Raw genomic sequence first — 17,238 nt, forward strand, 5'->3', positions numbered from 1 at the left:
AAGAGAGTGTGGATATCACTTCCAAGCTCCAAGACCTGATTGGCCACCAATTTAGTATCTACACAGATGTCCAACTGTTGTGTGAGATTTAACAGATCTAAATACCAACTTCTGAGAGCAAGATCATCCACGTGAGCCTCACATCCAGGAAATCTCTTTAATTCCTCCTTCCCTTCACCCCTCCCCCATGTATGACCCTTTGCAAGTCCCTTCTTCCTTTAGAATATATCTGGAATCAATCCACTAACTACCACCTTTACTGTCACATCCGGTGTGATTCAACATAATCGCTGGCCTGGCCTAGTGATTCAGCCTTCTTCCTGTGTTCCCTTCTCTACTCTTGGAGGCACAAAAGCTAAAGGGACCCCATGAGCCTAGATCTGACTCCATCACTTTTCCCCTGCAAACCTTCCTCTGGCTTCCCAGCACACTCAGCTAAGTAAGCCTGAGCCAGCACTGTATTCTTGCCCACAAGCCCACACCATCCAACTTCTATCCATGCTTCTTCTCTCCAGGCTTCTTCCTACAGCCTGCTCACACCAGGCTCTTCCCAGCTTGGAGGCTTTCATGTCCATCTGGCCTAGGGTACTTTCCAGGCCGTTTGCATGGCTGGCCCTTATTCTCTGGACTCAGCTCAGAAGTCACTGCCTCAGAAAGTCCTCAACTGACCACATCTCTCGAGTAGCCCCCACTCCAGCCTCCCTTTACCCTATCACCCCAAATAATGTCCTCCATGGCATTTATAACTGCAGTCCCTTGTTTTTCTCATAGTTTATTGTCCATTGCCCCCATGAGAACGTAAACGCCATGAAAGCAGGGGTCATTTTTGTCTTGTTCACTGGTGTATCCCCAGTGTCTGGGACAAAGTAGGTGCTCAATGAATATTAGTTAAATGAGTAGATGGGCTTGTTTTAACAGTAAAGCTTAAAGGTGTGTGGCTTCCCTCTCCCTTCTCCTCTGCTCATTCTTCCCGCTCTTCCCGCTCTCCAGAGGATCAGGATCCCCTGTTCTGGGTCACCTACACATGGTCTCCTCTGTCCTCTGTGCTACGTTCTCCCTGCCCCCTGGCTCAAGGAGGAGGCTCATAGTTTGAGCAGCCCAGGATTAAATGGGCCCAGGGAGGGGGTGCTCCCTTGGTGGCACAGCGGTTAAGCACTGGGCTGCGAAGCTGCCCGTAGCCTCTGCAACACCTGTTCGATCCTCTGCCGCCAGCGAGGGTCCCACATGGCGCGCAGACCTCTCCTGTCTCACCCGCTGCTCCCCTCAGCAGTGTATTTCGTCAGTCTGCCTGTTCTGCTCTCCGCTCTGGCTCTGGTGAATTCTCTCACCCTCCCACACCTCTGACTGTACCCAGGGCTTGTATAAACAAACAAACAAACAAACAAACAAACAAATAAACAAATAAATAAATAAATAAATAAATCTTAAAAAAAAAATAAACGGGCCCAGGGGAGCCCAGGTAGGTTCTTGTAGCCACCCGGGGCCTCGGGCGTACAGTCCCTCAGTCCCTCATGGAGCTGTCTCAGTGACTGATGGGTCCTCTCATTCAGCTCCACTCTCCTGGCCTCTCTTCAACCTTTCCCCCAGCAGTCCCTGAGCTCCTGGGCCCCTCCTTTTTTTAAAGATTTATTTTATTTATTTTATACAAGAACCGGGGTACAGGCCAGATGCGCGGGAGGGCGAGATGATTCACCAGAGACAGAGTGGGGAACAGAACTGGCAGACTGATGAAATACATTGCTGAAGGGAACAGTGGGAGTGACAGGAGAGGCCTACCGCACCATGTGGGACCATCGCCGGCTGGCCGGGATCGAACCGGCGCTGCAGAGGCTGCGGACAGCTTCACAGCACGGCGCTCAACCGCCTGCACCACCAGGGGAGGCCCTGGGCCCCTCCTTTACTTCAGGCTTTCTCCTTCTCCCTGGCTCCAGCCATCTTGCCTCCCTGTTTCCCTGACTTCCCTCTTCGAGCTCAAAGGTTATTGGCACTGAATTTCTCACTCACCACTCTCAATTCATCTTGGCTTCTCTCTGCTATACAGAAGATTTGTTTCCCCTGGATATTGGCTCTGTGAAGAAGGACCACGGTTACCTGGACGAGGACTCTTTGGGGGCCCTGTGCAGGTAGGGGGACTTTGGGTCAGGCCTGGGAGGCCAAGAGCCTGGCTTGGAACTTGCTTCTGGAAAAAACAAACACTTGACCCCTCTAACAGGAGAAGGCCAACCTATTCACCAGATGCATCTGCTGGGATCAACAGGTTCACTCTGATTTCTTTTTTTTTTTTTTAAGATTTATTTATTCATGTATACAAGATATGGTGTACAGGCCAGAGATGCAGGGGGGTGAGAGGATTCACCAGAGAGAGGCGGGGTGGAGGGGGGAGAAGAATAGGCAGATTGACTGAAATACACTGCTGAGGGGAGCAGCAGGTGAGGCAGGAGAGGTCTGCCGTGCCACGTGGGACCCTCGCTGGCCAGCCAGGATCGAACCTGCGCTGCAGAGGCTGTGGACAGCTTCACAGCATGATGCTCAACCGCCTGCACCACCAGGGAGGCCCCACTCTGATTTCTGTATCACTCAGGCACCCTAGCTGAAAGCCAGGATGTGGCTTGTATGCCTTCTCCCTTCAGTTAGGTCCCCTAAACATTCCTCTGACGTGTTCCCTCTTTACTCATATGATTTGGCCCTTGTTTGAGGTCAAACCATGGCTTCTCCTTAAAACGACTACAGTTGCCTCCTCACTGGCCATCCTCTTTTCAGGCTTTGCATTCCGTCCCAGCCACTCGAGCCTCTCCACAGCAACCAGGGTCAGCCTCCAAGCGGTGCCCCTCTGCTTAAACCATGTCCCTGCACGCGGGTGAAAGTCCAAAGCTTTTTTAATATGCAGGATGCCCAAGGCTTTTGGCAATCTGTCTTTGACTTAACCTTATCAGCCTCAGCCACTGTCTCACATCTATACTGGTTTGTTTACTGACCCTGCCTTGTCAGAGCTCCTGTCCCCTTTTCCCTCTCCCTCCAAATCTCATTTTTCTCCTCTGGGAAGGCTTCTCCATATGCACCCGCCTCCGTTCATGGAAATTTATTTTTCCACCTGCTCTGTGCCTGCTGCACCTCCTGTTTGCTCTGCTCTGCTCTTGAACCTGTCCCACCTTGGTAGTAGTTTGTGTCCATCTATAAGCTCCTGGAGGGCAGGAGCTTCCCAGTGACGTGCCTGGTGCTGAAATCTCACAAACATTGGGGTTGGGAAAGGTTTTGGTGGCTTGGGCATGTGATGGCCTCTTGGAAGTGTTTGATAGGCTATGCCTGTTATGGGGGGCTGGAGCCCTTGGGTCAGTGCTGCTTCATTTCCTTGCAGGAGGCTGATGACCTTGAACAATTGTGCCTCGATGAAACTGGAGGTTCATTTTCAATGCAAGCAGGCGAGTCATGGCGAGGGTGCTGTCTGTGGTCTTGGACCCCGGGGGAACACGGGACATGCAAACCTCTCTTGGGAAATTAGCTCCATCATCCTGGGAGTCTGGGGTATCCAGAAAAGTGCCCTTCTCCAGCCTGGGAGTGGGGTGCGGGGAGCTCTATGAGGCCTTTGGGTCTTGGCGAGTTTGGAGTATAACAGCATGTGTCCTGACCTTTGGGCTCACCTACCCACCCCTGCCCTCAACCCACTTCTCCCATCTGCATTTACTAGAGAAATCCATCTGCTTCAATTACCTCCTTTGATGGCAGAATGTCTTTGACCTTGGTTTGTGTGTGTGTGTGGTGGGGTAAGGTGGAGGGGGTGCTCAGAGGCAGAAAAGAACATGTGGTAGAAAGAACATGGCCTGTATGGTCTGAGAAGTCAGGATCCCCAACCCCACAAGATCTCATCCCTTTGACCTTCATTTTATACAGTAAATTAGGGGTGTTATCAATAGCTTCCCAAGGGTCTTTCTTATTCTGCCAATCTGGGACTGCAGAAACTGAGAGGACTCTGAGACTGCACAAAGCCCTTGTGTGTGGGGTCAGGCTTTGCAGGTCTCCCCTGGGGATTTCTCCACCAGAGGCCTGCCATCAGTGGGTCAGCCAAGTGGTTAGAGCCCTGAACCAGGAAGCAGGAAACCCCTGGTCCCAGCTCTGCCACTGACTACTGAGTGACTTCGGGCTAGCCTCTTCTCTCCCTGGGCCTCAGTTTCTCCACCTTGAAGATGAGGAGAAAAAAATTGAAAATGTAACATTTCCTTTCAGTTCTGGCATTCTATGATTCTAATTTAAGACTGTAGAGACTTGGGAGGCTGCTGAGGTCAGGAGGTCCAGGAGCCTGGATTCTAACTCTGGTCTGTTATTGACTTACTGCATGATGGTCTAGGGCCCTGGGCCAGCAGCTTCCCATTTGTAGGTCTAGGTTTTCCTCTCTGTAAAATAGTAGGAGGGGGAATGAGATTAATCAGATCATCACTACCAACCCTCTAGGCTCCATCTATGACTACTGGCTTCCTCCAGCTCTGCCAGAGCCAATGCTCCCCTCTAAAACATATCCCCAGGCAGAAGGCAGGGCCCTGCACCTCTATGTCCCCCAAGAGTTTGGAGACAGAGAGTGGAACACAAACAAGGGCTTGTGGGCTGGGTTTCTCTGACCTGCTCCTGTGGCACCCTTCCCAGAATGAAGACTCAGAGGAGGAAGAGCAGTGCACCATCAGCAATCACTGGGCCTTCCAGCAACAAAACAAGTGCTGGTCTCACGTGGGTTCCTCTGATCTGCTGGCCCCACTGAGCCCTAGCCTTCCAGTGACCTCCAGCTGTGAGAGTGTCCTCACTGAGCTTAGTGTTACCTCCCTGCCAGCCATTGCCGTGAGCTTACCGGCCCCTAAGCCAGCAGACCTGCCTTTCTTAGGCTGTACCCCTGGCCCAAGTGAACGGCCCCTCCTCAGCCCCACCCGGGGCCAAAAGGGTCTCCAGTCCAAGGCCAAGAAGCACCGTTCACGTAGCTTCCTCAAGCACCTTGAGTCTTTGAGGAGGAAGGAGAAAGGTGGCGGTCGACCTGCAGAGCCCGAGCGTAAGGCAGCCACCTTGGAGAAGACCACCAAAGCCTCTACTTCCTGTAGTCGCCGTGGCTTCCTCTCAGCTGGATTCTACAGGGCCAAGAACCAGACAGTTACTTCAGCCAGTGGTGGTGGTACTGAGGTTCAGAGGGCCTGGGAGGCCTGGCCTGCCACATTCTGGCACCCTCAGCTGACACACAGGGGTGACTACTTGGTGCACGTGCCCAGGGACCACAAACCAGGCACATTCCCTCGCTCCCTCTCCATTGAGAGCCTGTGTCCTGACCATGAACACCGCCTGGCAGATTGGCAGCCAGGTAGGCGCTGGGGCTACGAGGGACGCCGTGGCTCCTGTGGTTCCACAGGCAGCCACGCCAGCACCTATGACAACTTGCCTGAGCTGTACCCAGTGGAGCCTGTACTGGCCGGGGCTGAGGCTGAAGATGAAGAGGAGGGTGAAGGCAGCTATGCCCACCTGGACGACATCCTTCAGCATGTATGGGGGCTGCAACAACGGGTAGAGCTTTGGTCTCAGGCCATGTACCCAGATCTGGGGCCAGGAAAGAAGGAAGAGGAAGAAGATGAGGAAGAAGAGGAAGAAGCTACTTTATCAGTAGAAATAGCAACAGCTGAGGATGAAGACCAGGCCGAACCTCTGGGCCAGGTAGAGGCTGTGGCGCAAAGACAGTCCCCTGTCCTGGGCCAGGCGGATGTGCAACCGGTAGTCCCATCTCAGACTCCAGCTGAGGCTGCATTCCCAGCACAGGCAGAGGCTGAATCCCCCAGTCCAGCCCAGGATGATGAGCAGGAGGTGAATTCAGGAGGAGAACCCACTTCTGTGGAAGAAGGACACTCCATTTCTTACACTGGGGCCTCCTCGGGTGAACTGGATAACAGTGGGAGCTTCATGAACGAGGGTGAGGCCGCAGGGCCCCCAGCTGGACTCCAGGCAGCAGCTCCCCGGGAACGGCGAGATTCAGGCGTTGGGGCCTCGCTTACCAGACCTTGCAGGTGGGACTTCATGGTAGAGGTGGAGACAGGTTCCTCTGTTGTCTCTCTACCCCCCTCCACTCCTTTTCCCTCCCTTCTCCCATCCTGCCTCCCTTTTAAGTCAGTTTCTTAATGGAGAGGACCAGGGGTAGGTGCTTGGGAATGGGTTGATTGCCTCCAGGCAGCCAGTCCCAGGAGGGAAATGGGAAGCCTGCAGGACTCCAAAATACAGAATGTTGCTTTAGGCCCTGCCTCTGGTATCACCTGGAGTAAATTGTAGCTCTTCTTTGGGCCCCAGTTTCCCCATGTGGAAACCGAGGGTGTTAGAGGAGATGGTCTCTGATCCCCACTTTTCCATTCTGGGATTTCTGGAGCAGCCCTGGCACAGAAGTTTCAGTTGGGGGTTGTTGGCACTAAATGGGCCATCCTCCCTGACAGCATCTTGGGCAGCCCTGGCATCTAAGATGATGCCCTCCTCAGCCCCCTCAGGGCCCAGCAGCAGTGTCAACAGTAGGTAGTTTCCCCATTCCCCTGATTTATTTTGTCTTTTGGGAGAATAAAGGGACTAGAAGAACATAACCTTTTCAAAGCTTTACCCAAAACTGCTCCTCTGGCTTCCTCCCCTTCTTCTCAGCAGGAAACTCCGCTGGCACAGCTTCCAGAACTCCCACCGGCCCAGCCTCAACTCTGAGTCTCTGGAGATCAACCGACAATTTGCGGGCCAGATCCACCTTCTGCACAAGGGCTCGCTGCTGCGGCTCACCGCCTTCATGGAGAAGTACACGGTGCCCCACAAACAGGGCTGGGTCTGGTGAGTGCTGCTGAGCCATGGTGGCTGGGGAGCTCCTGCCCATATCCTGTCTTCTTGCCTGACCTCATGCCAGGATATTGGGAGGGTGAGCCTCAGAGGGTGGCTGCCAGCAGGCAGAGTCTCCCTGCCAGCTCAGTGACCTGACGTATCAGGCCAGAGGGGCTGTGGCTCCAGAGATCAGTGTGGCTCTTGGTATCTGGGGCAGGGCAGTGCATATGGGATCCATGTAAGTATGGGTGCCATGTTTGACGAAGGGAGGTGAACCTAGGGCCTTGAGCTGTTCCTCTCCATTCCAACCTCCATGCCCCCACCAGAGACATTGGCTTAAAATGGAGTTTTGGGGTCACTCTCCAGACCAGCTCCCTTCTGTGACTCCCCATTGCTAGAGAATTCCTCCCCATCATAATCCTTTCACTGCATCATCTGTCAGGCTCTTTAGTTAGCCACTCATTAGCAATGCCAAGGGGAGTAAAATATGGACCATTAGAATGAGGTGGGTATCAAACACTTCAAGAGGTCACAAATATAGACCAACATATATGAATCTCAGTATAATCTGCAAACAAAAATCAATAGAAGTAACACGTGTTCTTTTTTTCTGAGCCCCCTGAGACTGCAAACAGTCTCCAAGCCATGTCAGGACCTGTTCCACTCCTTCCTCACCTCTTGTCCCTCCCCCAAACAGGTCAGTGCCCAAGTTCATGAAGAGGAATAAGACCCCAGACTACAGAGACCAGCATGTGTTTGGGGTGCCACCCCTCATCCATGTGCAGCGCACAGGCCAGCCACTACCACAAAGCATCCAGCAAGCTATGCGCTACTTGCGTAGCCAGTGCCTGGACCAGGTGAGACCCTTTGGGGAGCCACAGAGGTGGTGCTGGGGTGGGCTGAGGCTGAGCAGTTGGGGAGGGCACTGCTCTGCTCCTTCCCCTGGATCTCACTGCTCCACCAGAGGCCTTTCTGGTCCTCAGAAAGTCCCAGCAAGGATGGAACCAAAGCTCCCTTTTGCCCAGCCATGCGCCAACTTCTTTCTGGCCTGGGCTCTGTTGCCTTAACCTAGGCCCACCTTTTCCTACTCATCACTAGGAAGCCAGCTTTTGCCTTGGCTGAGGCCATCAAACCCCTTCTCTCTGGTGTTACCATTCTCACCTCCCCTGCCAGTGGGAAGCCTGCCAGGCTTGGAGATCTCTGGGGGACAGCCTACACTCCTGACCCATGGGCGAGGGCTGGCCTCACGGGCCCCCACCCACCCTTCTACCCCTCCTTCCTTCCCTCCTCTGCATGGACCAGGTGGGCATCTTCCGGAAGTCTGGAGTGAAGTCTAGGATCCAGAACCTGCGCCAGATGAATGAGACTTCCCCCGACCATGTCTGTTATGAAGGCCAGTCGGCCTATGATGTGGCTGACCTGCTGAAGCAGTATTTCCGGGACCTGCCCGAGCCTATCTTCACCAGCAAGCTCACCACCACCTTCCTGCAGATCTACCAGCGTGAGTTTCCTGCACTTTTCCCCACAAAACTGCCCTGCTCTCAACCTCTCTGAATCCCAGGGCTTGTGGGAGATAAATCTCGTGCAGGCAAATGGAGCCTCACCTGTTAGCTCATTGGAACATTCACCATCTGGCCTCCCCAAGCCTATTCTGTGGAAGGATGGACTGAGGCCCCAAGGAAAAGTAGGGACTTACCCAAGGTCACAGTGCACATTAGCAACACATTAGCACAGTGCACATTAGCAACATATTAGCACATTTGTGCACATTAGCACCTAGATCTGGGTGCTAGATCTAGCACCCAGAGCCCACCCCCTTCTGTCTCCCCAACGTCCCTTGGCATTGCTGTGCCTTCTGCATTACCAAAAGCAGGAGGTGCACAACTGGGGCCTCTAGGGGAATAAGGAAGCCTTTCTCCCATTTCTTCCTCATAGTCCTGCCCAAGGATCAATGGTTGGCAGCAGCTCAAGCCGCTACCCTGCTACTCCCTGATGAGAACCGAGAGGTGCTACAGACCCTGCTCTATTTCCTAAGTGACATTGCCTCTGCTGAGGAAAACCAGATGACAGCTGGCAACCTGGCAGTGTGCCTGGCCCCCTCCATCTTCCACCTCAATGTCTCCAAGAAGGATAGCCCCTCACCCAGGTGAAGCAGGGCAGGGCAGGGAAGGGAGGGTTTGGGTCCCATTGGATTTTTGGCCCTTGATGGCTGGCACTGCAATTCAGCCTGATTTCTCAGGCACCATGGTATGTTGTGAAGTAGGATCTTCCAAAGAGCAGCAGGACCTTTTGTCTTCACCACTGGCAAGCTGGCTTCTAGGGAGCTGGAAGCTAGTGGCTTCTCACATGTCTTGCCTCATGCCCTTGTGCCATCCTTTCCTTCCTGGGCCTTTCCTCCAGAATCAAGAGCAAACGCATCTTAGTTGGCAGGCCAGGCCCTCGGGACTTGAGTGAAAACATGGCGGCTACCCAGGGCCTATCACACATGATCAGTGACTGCAAGAAACTTTTCCAGGTGAGTTGCTCAGGCCCACAGTGCCTCCTTTCCAGATGCAGGGAACCATTTGCACCCAAGTCAGGGGTCGGGGTCAACTTGACTCAACCTCCTATTTCCAACCCTTCTCCCAAAAGATTCCTCACCACTCTTATTGCAGGAGCCAGGCCTCTCTACCCCCTTAACTACTGATGCTCCCCGTGACCATAGCCCAGTGTGTGTGTGTGCCCTCCCAGGTGCCCCAGGACATGGTGCTACAGTTGTGTGGCTCCTACAGTGCCGCTGAACTCAGCCCTCCTGGCCCCGCCCTGGCTGAACTGCGGCAGGCCCAGGCAACTGGAGTGAGCCTGAACCTCTACATGGAGGAGAGCGTCCAGGAGCTGCTGCGCGATGCTGCCGAGCGCTTCAAGGGCTGGATGAGTGTGCCGGGACCCCAACACACAGAGCTGGCTTGCAGGAAGGTGAGTGCTGATTATCTCCAGCTGCCCAACAGCTAAGAGAGGGTATGCTGCAGGCAGGGGCCTGGATCCCAAAGGGAGGTGTTGCCTGCCAGCCTCACTGTGCCTGTATGTGATTCTTAGAGAATGTCAACCAGCAGAGCAATTACCTTAAGGAACTGAGAAGCATGAGACCAAGGGGTTTCTGTCTGGATCCCTGCTGGAATTACCTTGCCAAAGCCCTGCTCCAGATTGTTACTACTCCCATCTCGCCCTGAACCAGCCATGCTGAGCCCTTGATATTTCCACCTTGGTACTTTTGCCTGTGCTGTCCTGCTGCCTGACTGACCTGTCTCCAAGCACTGCATTTCCCAGCCACTTGAAGCCCCAACTTACCATGCCACCTTCTCCATCCAGAGCTTCCTGTCATGTCGCAGGCTAGAAATGACTCTCCTGTCCTTCTCTTGCACTGGTCATGTTTTTTTGAAATCTGATCCTGACTAAGATGGCAAGGCTGCATTTACCATGTATTATAGTCATAGTAAAAACTTCCTTACAGGGTCACAGTGGGGAGAGGCTCAGACAGTGCCTGGCACATACCAAAGCTTCGGTCAGTGGCTGTTTGTGTGGCCTGCACAGTTCTGTCACCCACAAGAGGTGGTGATCCCTTTAGGACCATCACCTCCTCCTCTTCCTGTTCATTTCCAGAAATGCCAAGCACTGTGCCTATTTTTTTGGTAGAGCCTAATAGGCCTCAGGGAACATTTGTTCTGTCACCTCCATGTACTCTTGATGGGGCAGAGAAGCAGCCGTCTGAAATGGAACAGGTCCAGGAACTTAGGGATGGCCAGTCTCTGCAGTGAACACAGGCCTGGCCTGAGGCTGGAGTGGGACTGACCCAGACCTGACAGCTGCCTCCTGCTCCCAACCTTGTGACTGATAGGCAGCAGATGGCCACCCCTTACGTGTGTGGAAAGCGTCCACAGAAGTAGCAGCCCCTCCGGCTGTGGTGCTGCACCGCATTCTGCGGGAGCGGGCCCTCTGGGATGAAGACCTGCTGCGGGCCCAAGTGCTGGAAGCCTTGATGCCTGGTGTGGAGCTGTACCACTACGTCACTGACAGCATGGCGCCCCATCCCTGCCGTGACTTCGTGGTGCTCCGGTGAGGAGCCCTGGCTGTTACCCTGTTGTGCTCTGGGGTAGCGGGGAGGTGAGTAGGTGGCCTCCAGAGGAATCTGAACATGTGTGTTCCTTCCCTGCAGGATGTGGCGCTCTGACCTGCCTCGTGGGGGTTGCCTGCTGGTTTCCCAGTCCCTGGATCCTGAGCAACCTGTGCCAGAGTCAGGGGTCCGGGCCCTGATGCTCACTTCCCAGTACCTCATGGAGCCCTGTGGCCTGGGCCGCTCCCGGCTCACTCACATCTGCCGCGCTGACCTAAGGTACCAGACCCCATAGCTCTGGCCCCTTCCTGGCCTCTGCACCAGGCCACTGATCCCTGGAGGTTGGAGGCAAGTCCTTTCTTTCCTCTCCTGGCAAGGGCTCAGGGAAGAACCCATTGCTCACACATGCCTGCTTCTGCCTCCCCAGGGGCCGTTCTCCTGACTGGTACAACAAAGTCTTTGGGCACCTGTGTGCCATAGAAGTGGCAAAGATCCGGGACTCCTTCCCCATCCTTCAGACAGCTGGCCCTGAGACAAAGTTGTGAGCTTCAGCCTGAACCCAGGATGACACCACTCTGGAGCCTGGCACCAAGGGTGTAAGGGGGTGAGAGGGGCAGAGCAGCCCCCAGAGGTGGCATCTAAGGGCAGAACTGGGTCCTTGTGGCCCCCTTACCTTTCCTTCTCACTTCCCAAAGATCCTCTGAACATACAGGGCAGGAAAAGAGAAAGTCAGTGTGCCATCTCCACTCTACCTCCACTTCCAGCCCCGGAACCTGTTCTACTCAGCCAAGAGAGAAGAGGGGTTTTCCGAGTAGGAAGGCCGCCACTGCCCTCCAGACCCACATAGCCCAGTTGGTCTGAAGCCTTGATGGTTTTCCCACCTGCTGGGGAAGGAGAGGAGAGCAGACTGTACCGTCAGAGTTCTGTCAGATTGAGAGGCCAAGCCACCCTTTTTCGGTGCTAGACTCCCTGTGGAGGTTCTGATCCTGCCCATGGGGACAACCTTGGCCCTAAAACTAGCTTTTCCAGAGAACTTGGCCTGGAGAAGATAGGCACAGGCAGTCCAAGGGCAGCCGAGCCACCACAAAATGTTTTAGTTGTATAAATACGATGCTGAAATTGATGAGGCTGATTTAAAGCACAAGCACGGATGGGCGTCTAGCAGGTGACGTGATGATTTGGGATAACTTGGGATTTGAGAGTGTGTGGGTGGGGATCCTTCCTTTCTCAGGTCTCAAGAGACCAATTAACCAGTCCCCACTGATCTGGATCCCACACTTTGCCTGCCAATCCCTGAGGGCCCATGTAGCCTTTGACCACGAACTGCCATCTCTGGAGAGTGGAGGGCCTCACTCTCACTGTGCAAGCAGAGAGCAAAAGCACATGGCAGCGATGAGTTTGTATCTGTGTCTTCGCCCCTTTTCCTGCTCTTTCTGCCTCTGGGAATAGGAACCTAATAGTTCATTCAAGCAGAGACCTGGCCCCTGGCTTGGTGCTCAGGCAGCAGGTAGAAGGGCCTAGTGTCATTTCAATCTGCTGGGTTTTATCCAAACCTGATCTATCCTGTCCACTGGCCATTTTGGTTCATATGGAAATTCAAATGACATGCAAATTCCAACTAGTGCTTTATAATTCTTTCAGCTACATAAACTGGAGTGGGATGGTTCCCAGCCAACATTGTAATTTTTAAGCCCATCTCATTTATTTGTACCTATAAATACTGTACAGTCAGAATATATATATGTATTTGTGTATATATAGACACATATATCACACATATACACACATTCATATATATTCTCTCGTGAGTGTACTATAATCTGTGGGTGGGGCAAGGGTCTAGAAGGCCTCGGGAGCAGAGCACTTAAGAGGAGAGGGAAGGCAAAGAGCAGGGTACATGTGACCCCTCAGCAGAACAATAAAGTATTAACTGGAGATGCACTCTGGCTGCGTGGCTGTCTTTGCTGAGATGACAAGCCATGTGGAACTGCCACATGGGATGGGTGACAGCATGGCTTCAGTGTTAGGTCTGAGGCTGTGAGCTCTATTGGTATAGAACTAGAGAAAGCTGAGGAGGAATGGGGAGGGGCCTCAGCGCTTCTCTTTAGGAGGTGATTTGGGGGTGGGGCAGAATCTGAGGATCCAGGCCTTGGGCATAAACCACAAAGTACCCCCTTGACCTGGCTGGTGTCCCTGATGCGAGTGGCCCACACGCATAGCCTCAAGCATCCTGACTGCAGCTCCATGGGAAGATGACCCTGACTGTGCTGTCCTTTCCATTCTACACACATGAAAAGTGGCAACCCAGCCCCAGAGGGCTTGAGGACCCTGTTCCAGCTGTCAAATCATCTAAGAGAGGTCTGAGTGCCTCGTGGCAGCCCTTGATCTGGCTCTAGTGACCAATGCAGCTCAGGGGGTTAGAGGAGCCCTGCATTTTGACTTCCCCCAAGAAAAAAAGCTTGCCTTTGCCATGTTGCTGTAGGATTCACATGTCCCAGCTTGGAGGGGCAAGAGAGAGTACAGGCTTTGTGATCAAATGTATGCTGAGCAGTCGGGGGCAAGCAAGGGTCTCTCCTGAGCCTCCGCCTCTTCAGAAAGGAAATGGGGAAGTGATACCCGATGCTAGTCTGGCTCAGTAGGTGTTCAGGTTTACCTGCCTCAGTCTGTACCCCTCCAGCCTGAGCAGATTGGGGTGCCTTCTCTGTCTCACTTCTCTGTCACTGCCTTCCACTCTTCTGGGTTCTGCTTTGCCTTTCCTCACTGCTGTTCCTAAGAGCTAGGTGGAGCTACAGACCTATGAGCCTCTTGGTTTTGGGAAAACAGTGGTGGTACCCCACAGCTGCATGTAGTAGGGTGGGTATTAAGGGATAGCTGTGTGACACTTGAGTCACAAGTTCTGGAGGAAGGCAGTGAGGGGTTTTCTGGCACTGGAATGACTACTTTTCCAAGGTGAAGAATGTCGTGAAGGTGAGCAGGATGAAAACCCAGGAGGTGATAGAATCTAGGAGACAGTTATGAGGGATAATTTGGGGAAGGCTTGAGAATTCCTGTATCCTTTCTGTTGTGGACTCTGTTGCCCTGGACCCCTATGTCCAGCATTCTGGGAGAGGTAGTGCCAAGCAAGAGAGCTTCTTTGGACCTCAGTGTCAATCCCTGCATAAAGCAGAGGCTGCCATCCCCACCTCTCTGCCCAGCTCACCATGCAGTCTACAAATGGATCACCACAGCCTGTGCACGCGGGAGTGGGTACCATGATGATGTGCCTGGCCCAGGCCGTTACTCCCACACGACGAACACTATCCACAGCCACTTCTAGCCCTCAGTCTTTTATCTCATGCCAGCCTGAGTTCGCCTCTTTCTTTCCCCAGCCTCAGTCATCCTCTCCTAACTGATTCCCTCCCTTTGCTCCTCAAACACTTTTTGAGTGGACTTTGGTAACATAAAACTAACCTCAAATGTACCAACATGTCTCTACATCTCGGTGGTGACATCAGGGACGGGACTAGGTGAGAGTCGTCCCTGTGGCCCAGTGTCCACAAAGTGTCTGGATCAGCACAGGGAGTGTGTGCTTAGTGCCATTAAGCATGCGTGTGGTGGGGAGGGGGAGCAGGGAGCAGGGAGCGTGAGACTGCATGACTGGGTGCTGGGAGTGGCATGGACATCTGGGAAGGGTGAGAGAGGATGACAGCAAACCTTTTTTTTACTGTCCAGGAGAGAATTACGGACACTGTGGAAGAAAATCAGCAGTTTAAACATAATTGTGGAAGAAAATAAGCAAAATTTAGGCACAAAGCAAAATAGACCTGTAGAGGCTGAGTCAGCGTATCAAAGAGATTTGCTGTAAAAAAAAAAAAAAAAAAAGACCCTAGTTTATTTTTTTTGTGTGTGGTCAAGAACATGTGGTATACACACACACACACACACACACACAATGGAATACTATTCAGCAATCAAAAAAGATAAACTCATGCCATTCACAGCAACGTGGAAACGCGGATATAGATAGAAGTTATTATGCTCTGTGAAATAAGGAAAAAGAAAAATACCGATGGATTCACTAATAGGAGGAACATAAGGGTACCAAATATGACATCAGAGGGAAAAATAACAATATAAAACACAACAAAACAAAACAAAAACAGACAATGATAAACCAGACACATTCTGCAGAGGAGGAGGAGGGAGAGGGATCAGAAGGAGGGAGGACCACAGCAGACTGTGGTGATGGTGCAAAGGTGAATTGGAGGAAATTCTATGGGGACTACACCTGAGGGGGAAAAAAAAGCAAACATTGTTTAAAAAGGAGCAATGATGTAATATATTTATATATATATATATGTAAATAAATTTTAAAAATAAAATTAAAAAAATAATAATAAAAAGCACCCTGCAGACACCTTTCCCTGTGGCCACCACAGCCAAAGTTTTCAATCAGAAAGCCTGGAGCACCCCCTGAAGCCACACAAAGCATCCAACTAAACAGGCATTTCCCATATGATAGATCTTTCTCTCCTAAAGTCCGCACCTTCCTCACAAGCAGATTGCACTTGTCACAGAAATAATGATTCCCTGAGCTTAACGTATGCATATCATACTCTGTCAGGATGATAGAAATTTATCAACGCCCTCCAAAATGAATGCTTGCCTGCTTAATGTGAGGGTTTTTTTTGTTTGTTTGTTTTTGTGCTTATTGCTTTGTTTTGTTTTACTGAGAATAACCCTGCCTCTATAAGCTGGATCCTACCTCATGGGGGTTCAGGAGGGGAGACCGCAGCTGCCAGGACCCTTTTCCTATCAGATTGTTCTTTTCCAGATTAATCTTCAATTTTTTGACTCTGAAAAGATGTTTTTCCTATCCTCCACAAGGTGGTTATTATTTTTAAGTTAAACTGCTGACTGCCTGTGATACACCAGGCACCATGCCATCCATTTTCTCACACAAGATGTCCTCTCAACCTCAAAGTCCCCTGTGAAGTGTTGGCATCCACCCTTTCAGGATGGAGATCTGAAAGGCAAGGAGACTTGCCCTGGGGTACAAAGAAAATAGGCAGCTGGACTAGGTCTGCAGTCCAGACTCCCAAGTCCAAGCCCAGTATAAAGGGAGAGAAAGCTCCTTCTGCCCACTGGAGGCCTTAGGTTGGAGTAACAGTGGGGAGGGAACTGAAAGTGGCAGGTGTGACAGCTATTGCATAAAGGAAGAACTGCATTTGGAGAACACTGGCGGAAGGGAAGTAAGGCCAGGAGGAGTGAAATACAGCCAGGGGACAGGGTGTGAAGTGTTGGGTCATGGAAGCCACCTCCTCTGTCTCCAGCCCTGGCTTGCTAGGAGTTGGCCTCCCCTGCCCTGCCTCTGGGATTCCAGCATGGTCAGGAAGTGTCCAAGGTTGAACTGGGCTGCTGTGGGGCCACTCAAACTAGTTGAACCGTGCAGTGTGGCCCTGGGATTGAATAGAGACTAGGGCCACATGTGGACTTCATGCCCTAGCGACATTTGCATTGGTGTGCCCTTCCTTCAGAAACAATATTAAAATGTATTTTCTGACTGTATGGAATGGAATCCAGGCTGCTGTATGTTCGTCATTATATATTCATGGTTATTATGTTCAGTTTTTTTCTTCTGATGTTAAAATAAATTAAAATTACAGCATTTCTGTGGGCCTGAGGTTCTGGGCCTCCTATACCTAGCAGTAAGTTGGCGCTGGCAGAGGGCACCAAAGAAGGAGTGTCTGTAGAAAAGTTAAAACACTGTTGCTCAAGGGAAGGAGGCCTCGAGACCTGGGCAGCTGGATGCCTTCTTCTATACTTCAGGCACATCAAGCATATGTGACCACAGCAGTGCTTTCTACCACCCTTGTTGGAGTATAAACTCCCTTTCTCCTTCCCCAGCTATGCTTCCTAGTTTAGAGGAGCAAGCAACTTTCTGTTAGGGCACCTAGCTGGCTCCCATGACCTGGGACAATCCCCTTGACATCAAATTAGAGCAATTTATGGTCAGGGCTCCTGGTGGGGCTCTCGGGCTCTCAGCTTCCTCTCCTCTAATGTGAAGAGGAAGAGCTGGGCCCAGTCCGAGGCTGGCCTCCTTCCAATCAGCTCCTGGGGGAATGGGGACTGAATCTGTGGTCCCAGCTTGTCCATGGAGTAGGACACAGTGTCCAGGTCACAGAACAATGCCAGAAAGAACAAGCACTATTTGTGTAGACAGAGGAAGTGGCTGTGTCCTGGCTGGTGACAACTTTATTAGGAAGAGAAGTAGGAATAATGGAGGAGAGAGTGGTTAGAGTGACATAGTGGGGATAGAAGCAAGGTTTTAAGAAGGCTGGCAGGCCTCAGGGCCCAGGAAAAAG

The 17,238-nt window shown here is 52.1% G+C and overlaps 1 protein-coding gene across 2 annotated transcripts in view; it reads left to right on the plus strand.

Moving 5' to 3' along the window:
- Positions 1-11,439, plus strand: part of STARD8 (StAR related lipid transfer domain containing 8) — a gene marked incomplete at both ends in the record, with an annotated part of 73,582 nt that extends 62,143 nt beyond the window's left edge. For both annotated transcript variants that reach the window (XM_084258235.1, XM_084258236.1), the window contains 12 exons: positions 2,042-2,123; positions 3,356-3,419; positions 4,636-6,026; positions 6,643-6,816; positions 7,502-7,661; positions 8,107-8,305; positions 8,740-8,950; positions 9,205-9,319; positions 9,535-9,759; positions 10,679-10,896; positions 10,997-11,173; positions 11,322-11,439. In XM_084258235.1, coding sequence (XP_084114361.1) covers positions 2,042-2,123; positions 3,356-3,419; positions 4,636-6,026; positions 6,643-6,816; positions 7,502-7,661; positions 8,107-8,305; positions 8,740-8,950; positions 9,205-9,319; positions 9,535-9,759; positions 10,679-10,896; positions 10,997-11,173; positions 11,322-11,439 — 3,134 coding nt within the window. The remainder of the gene's footprint in view (positions 1-2,041; positions 2,124-3,355; positions 3,420-4,635; positions 6,027-6,642; positions 6,817-7,501; positions 7,662-8,106; positions 8,306-8,739; positions 8,951-9,204; positions 9,320-9,534; positions 9,760-10,678; positions 10,897-10,996; positions 11,174-11,321) is intronic.
- Positions 11,440-17,238: the final 5,799 nt, after the last annotated feature.

This window comes from Talpa europaea (assembly GCF_964194135.1).
Source record: "Talpa europaea genome assembly, chromosome: X".
NCBI classification, from domain to species: Eukaryota; Metazoa; Chordata; class Mammalia; order Eulipotyphla; family Talpidae; genus Talpa; species Talpa europaea.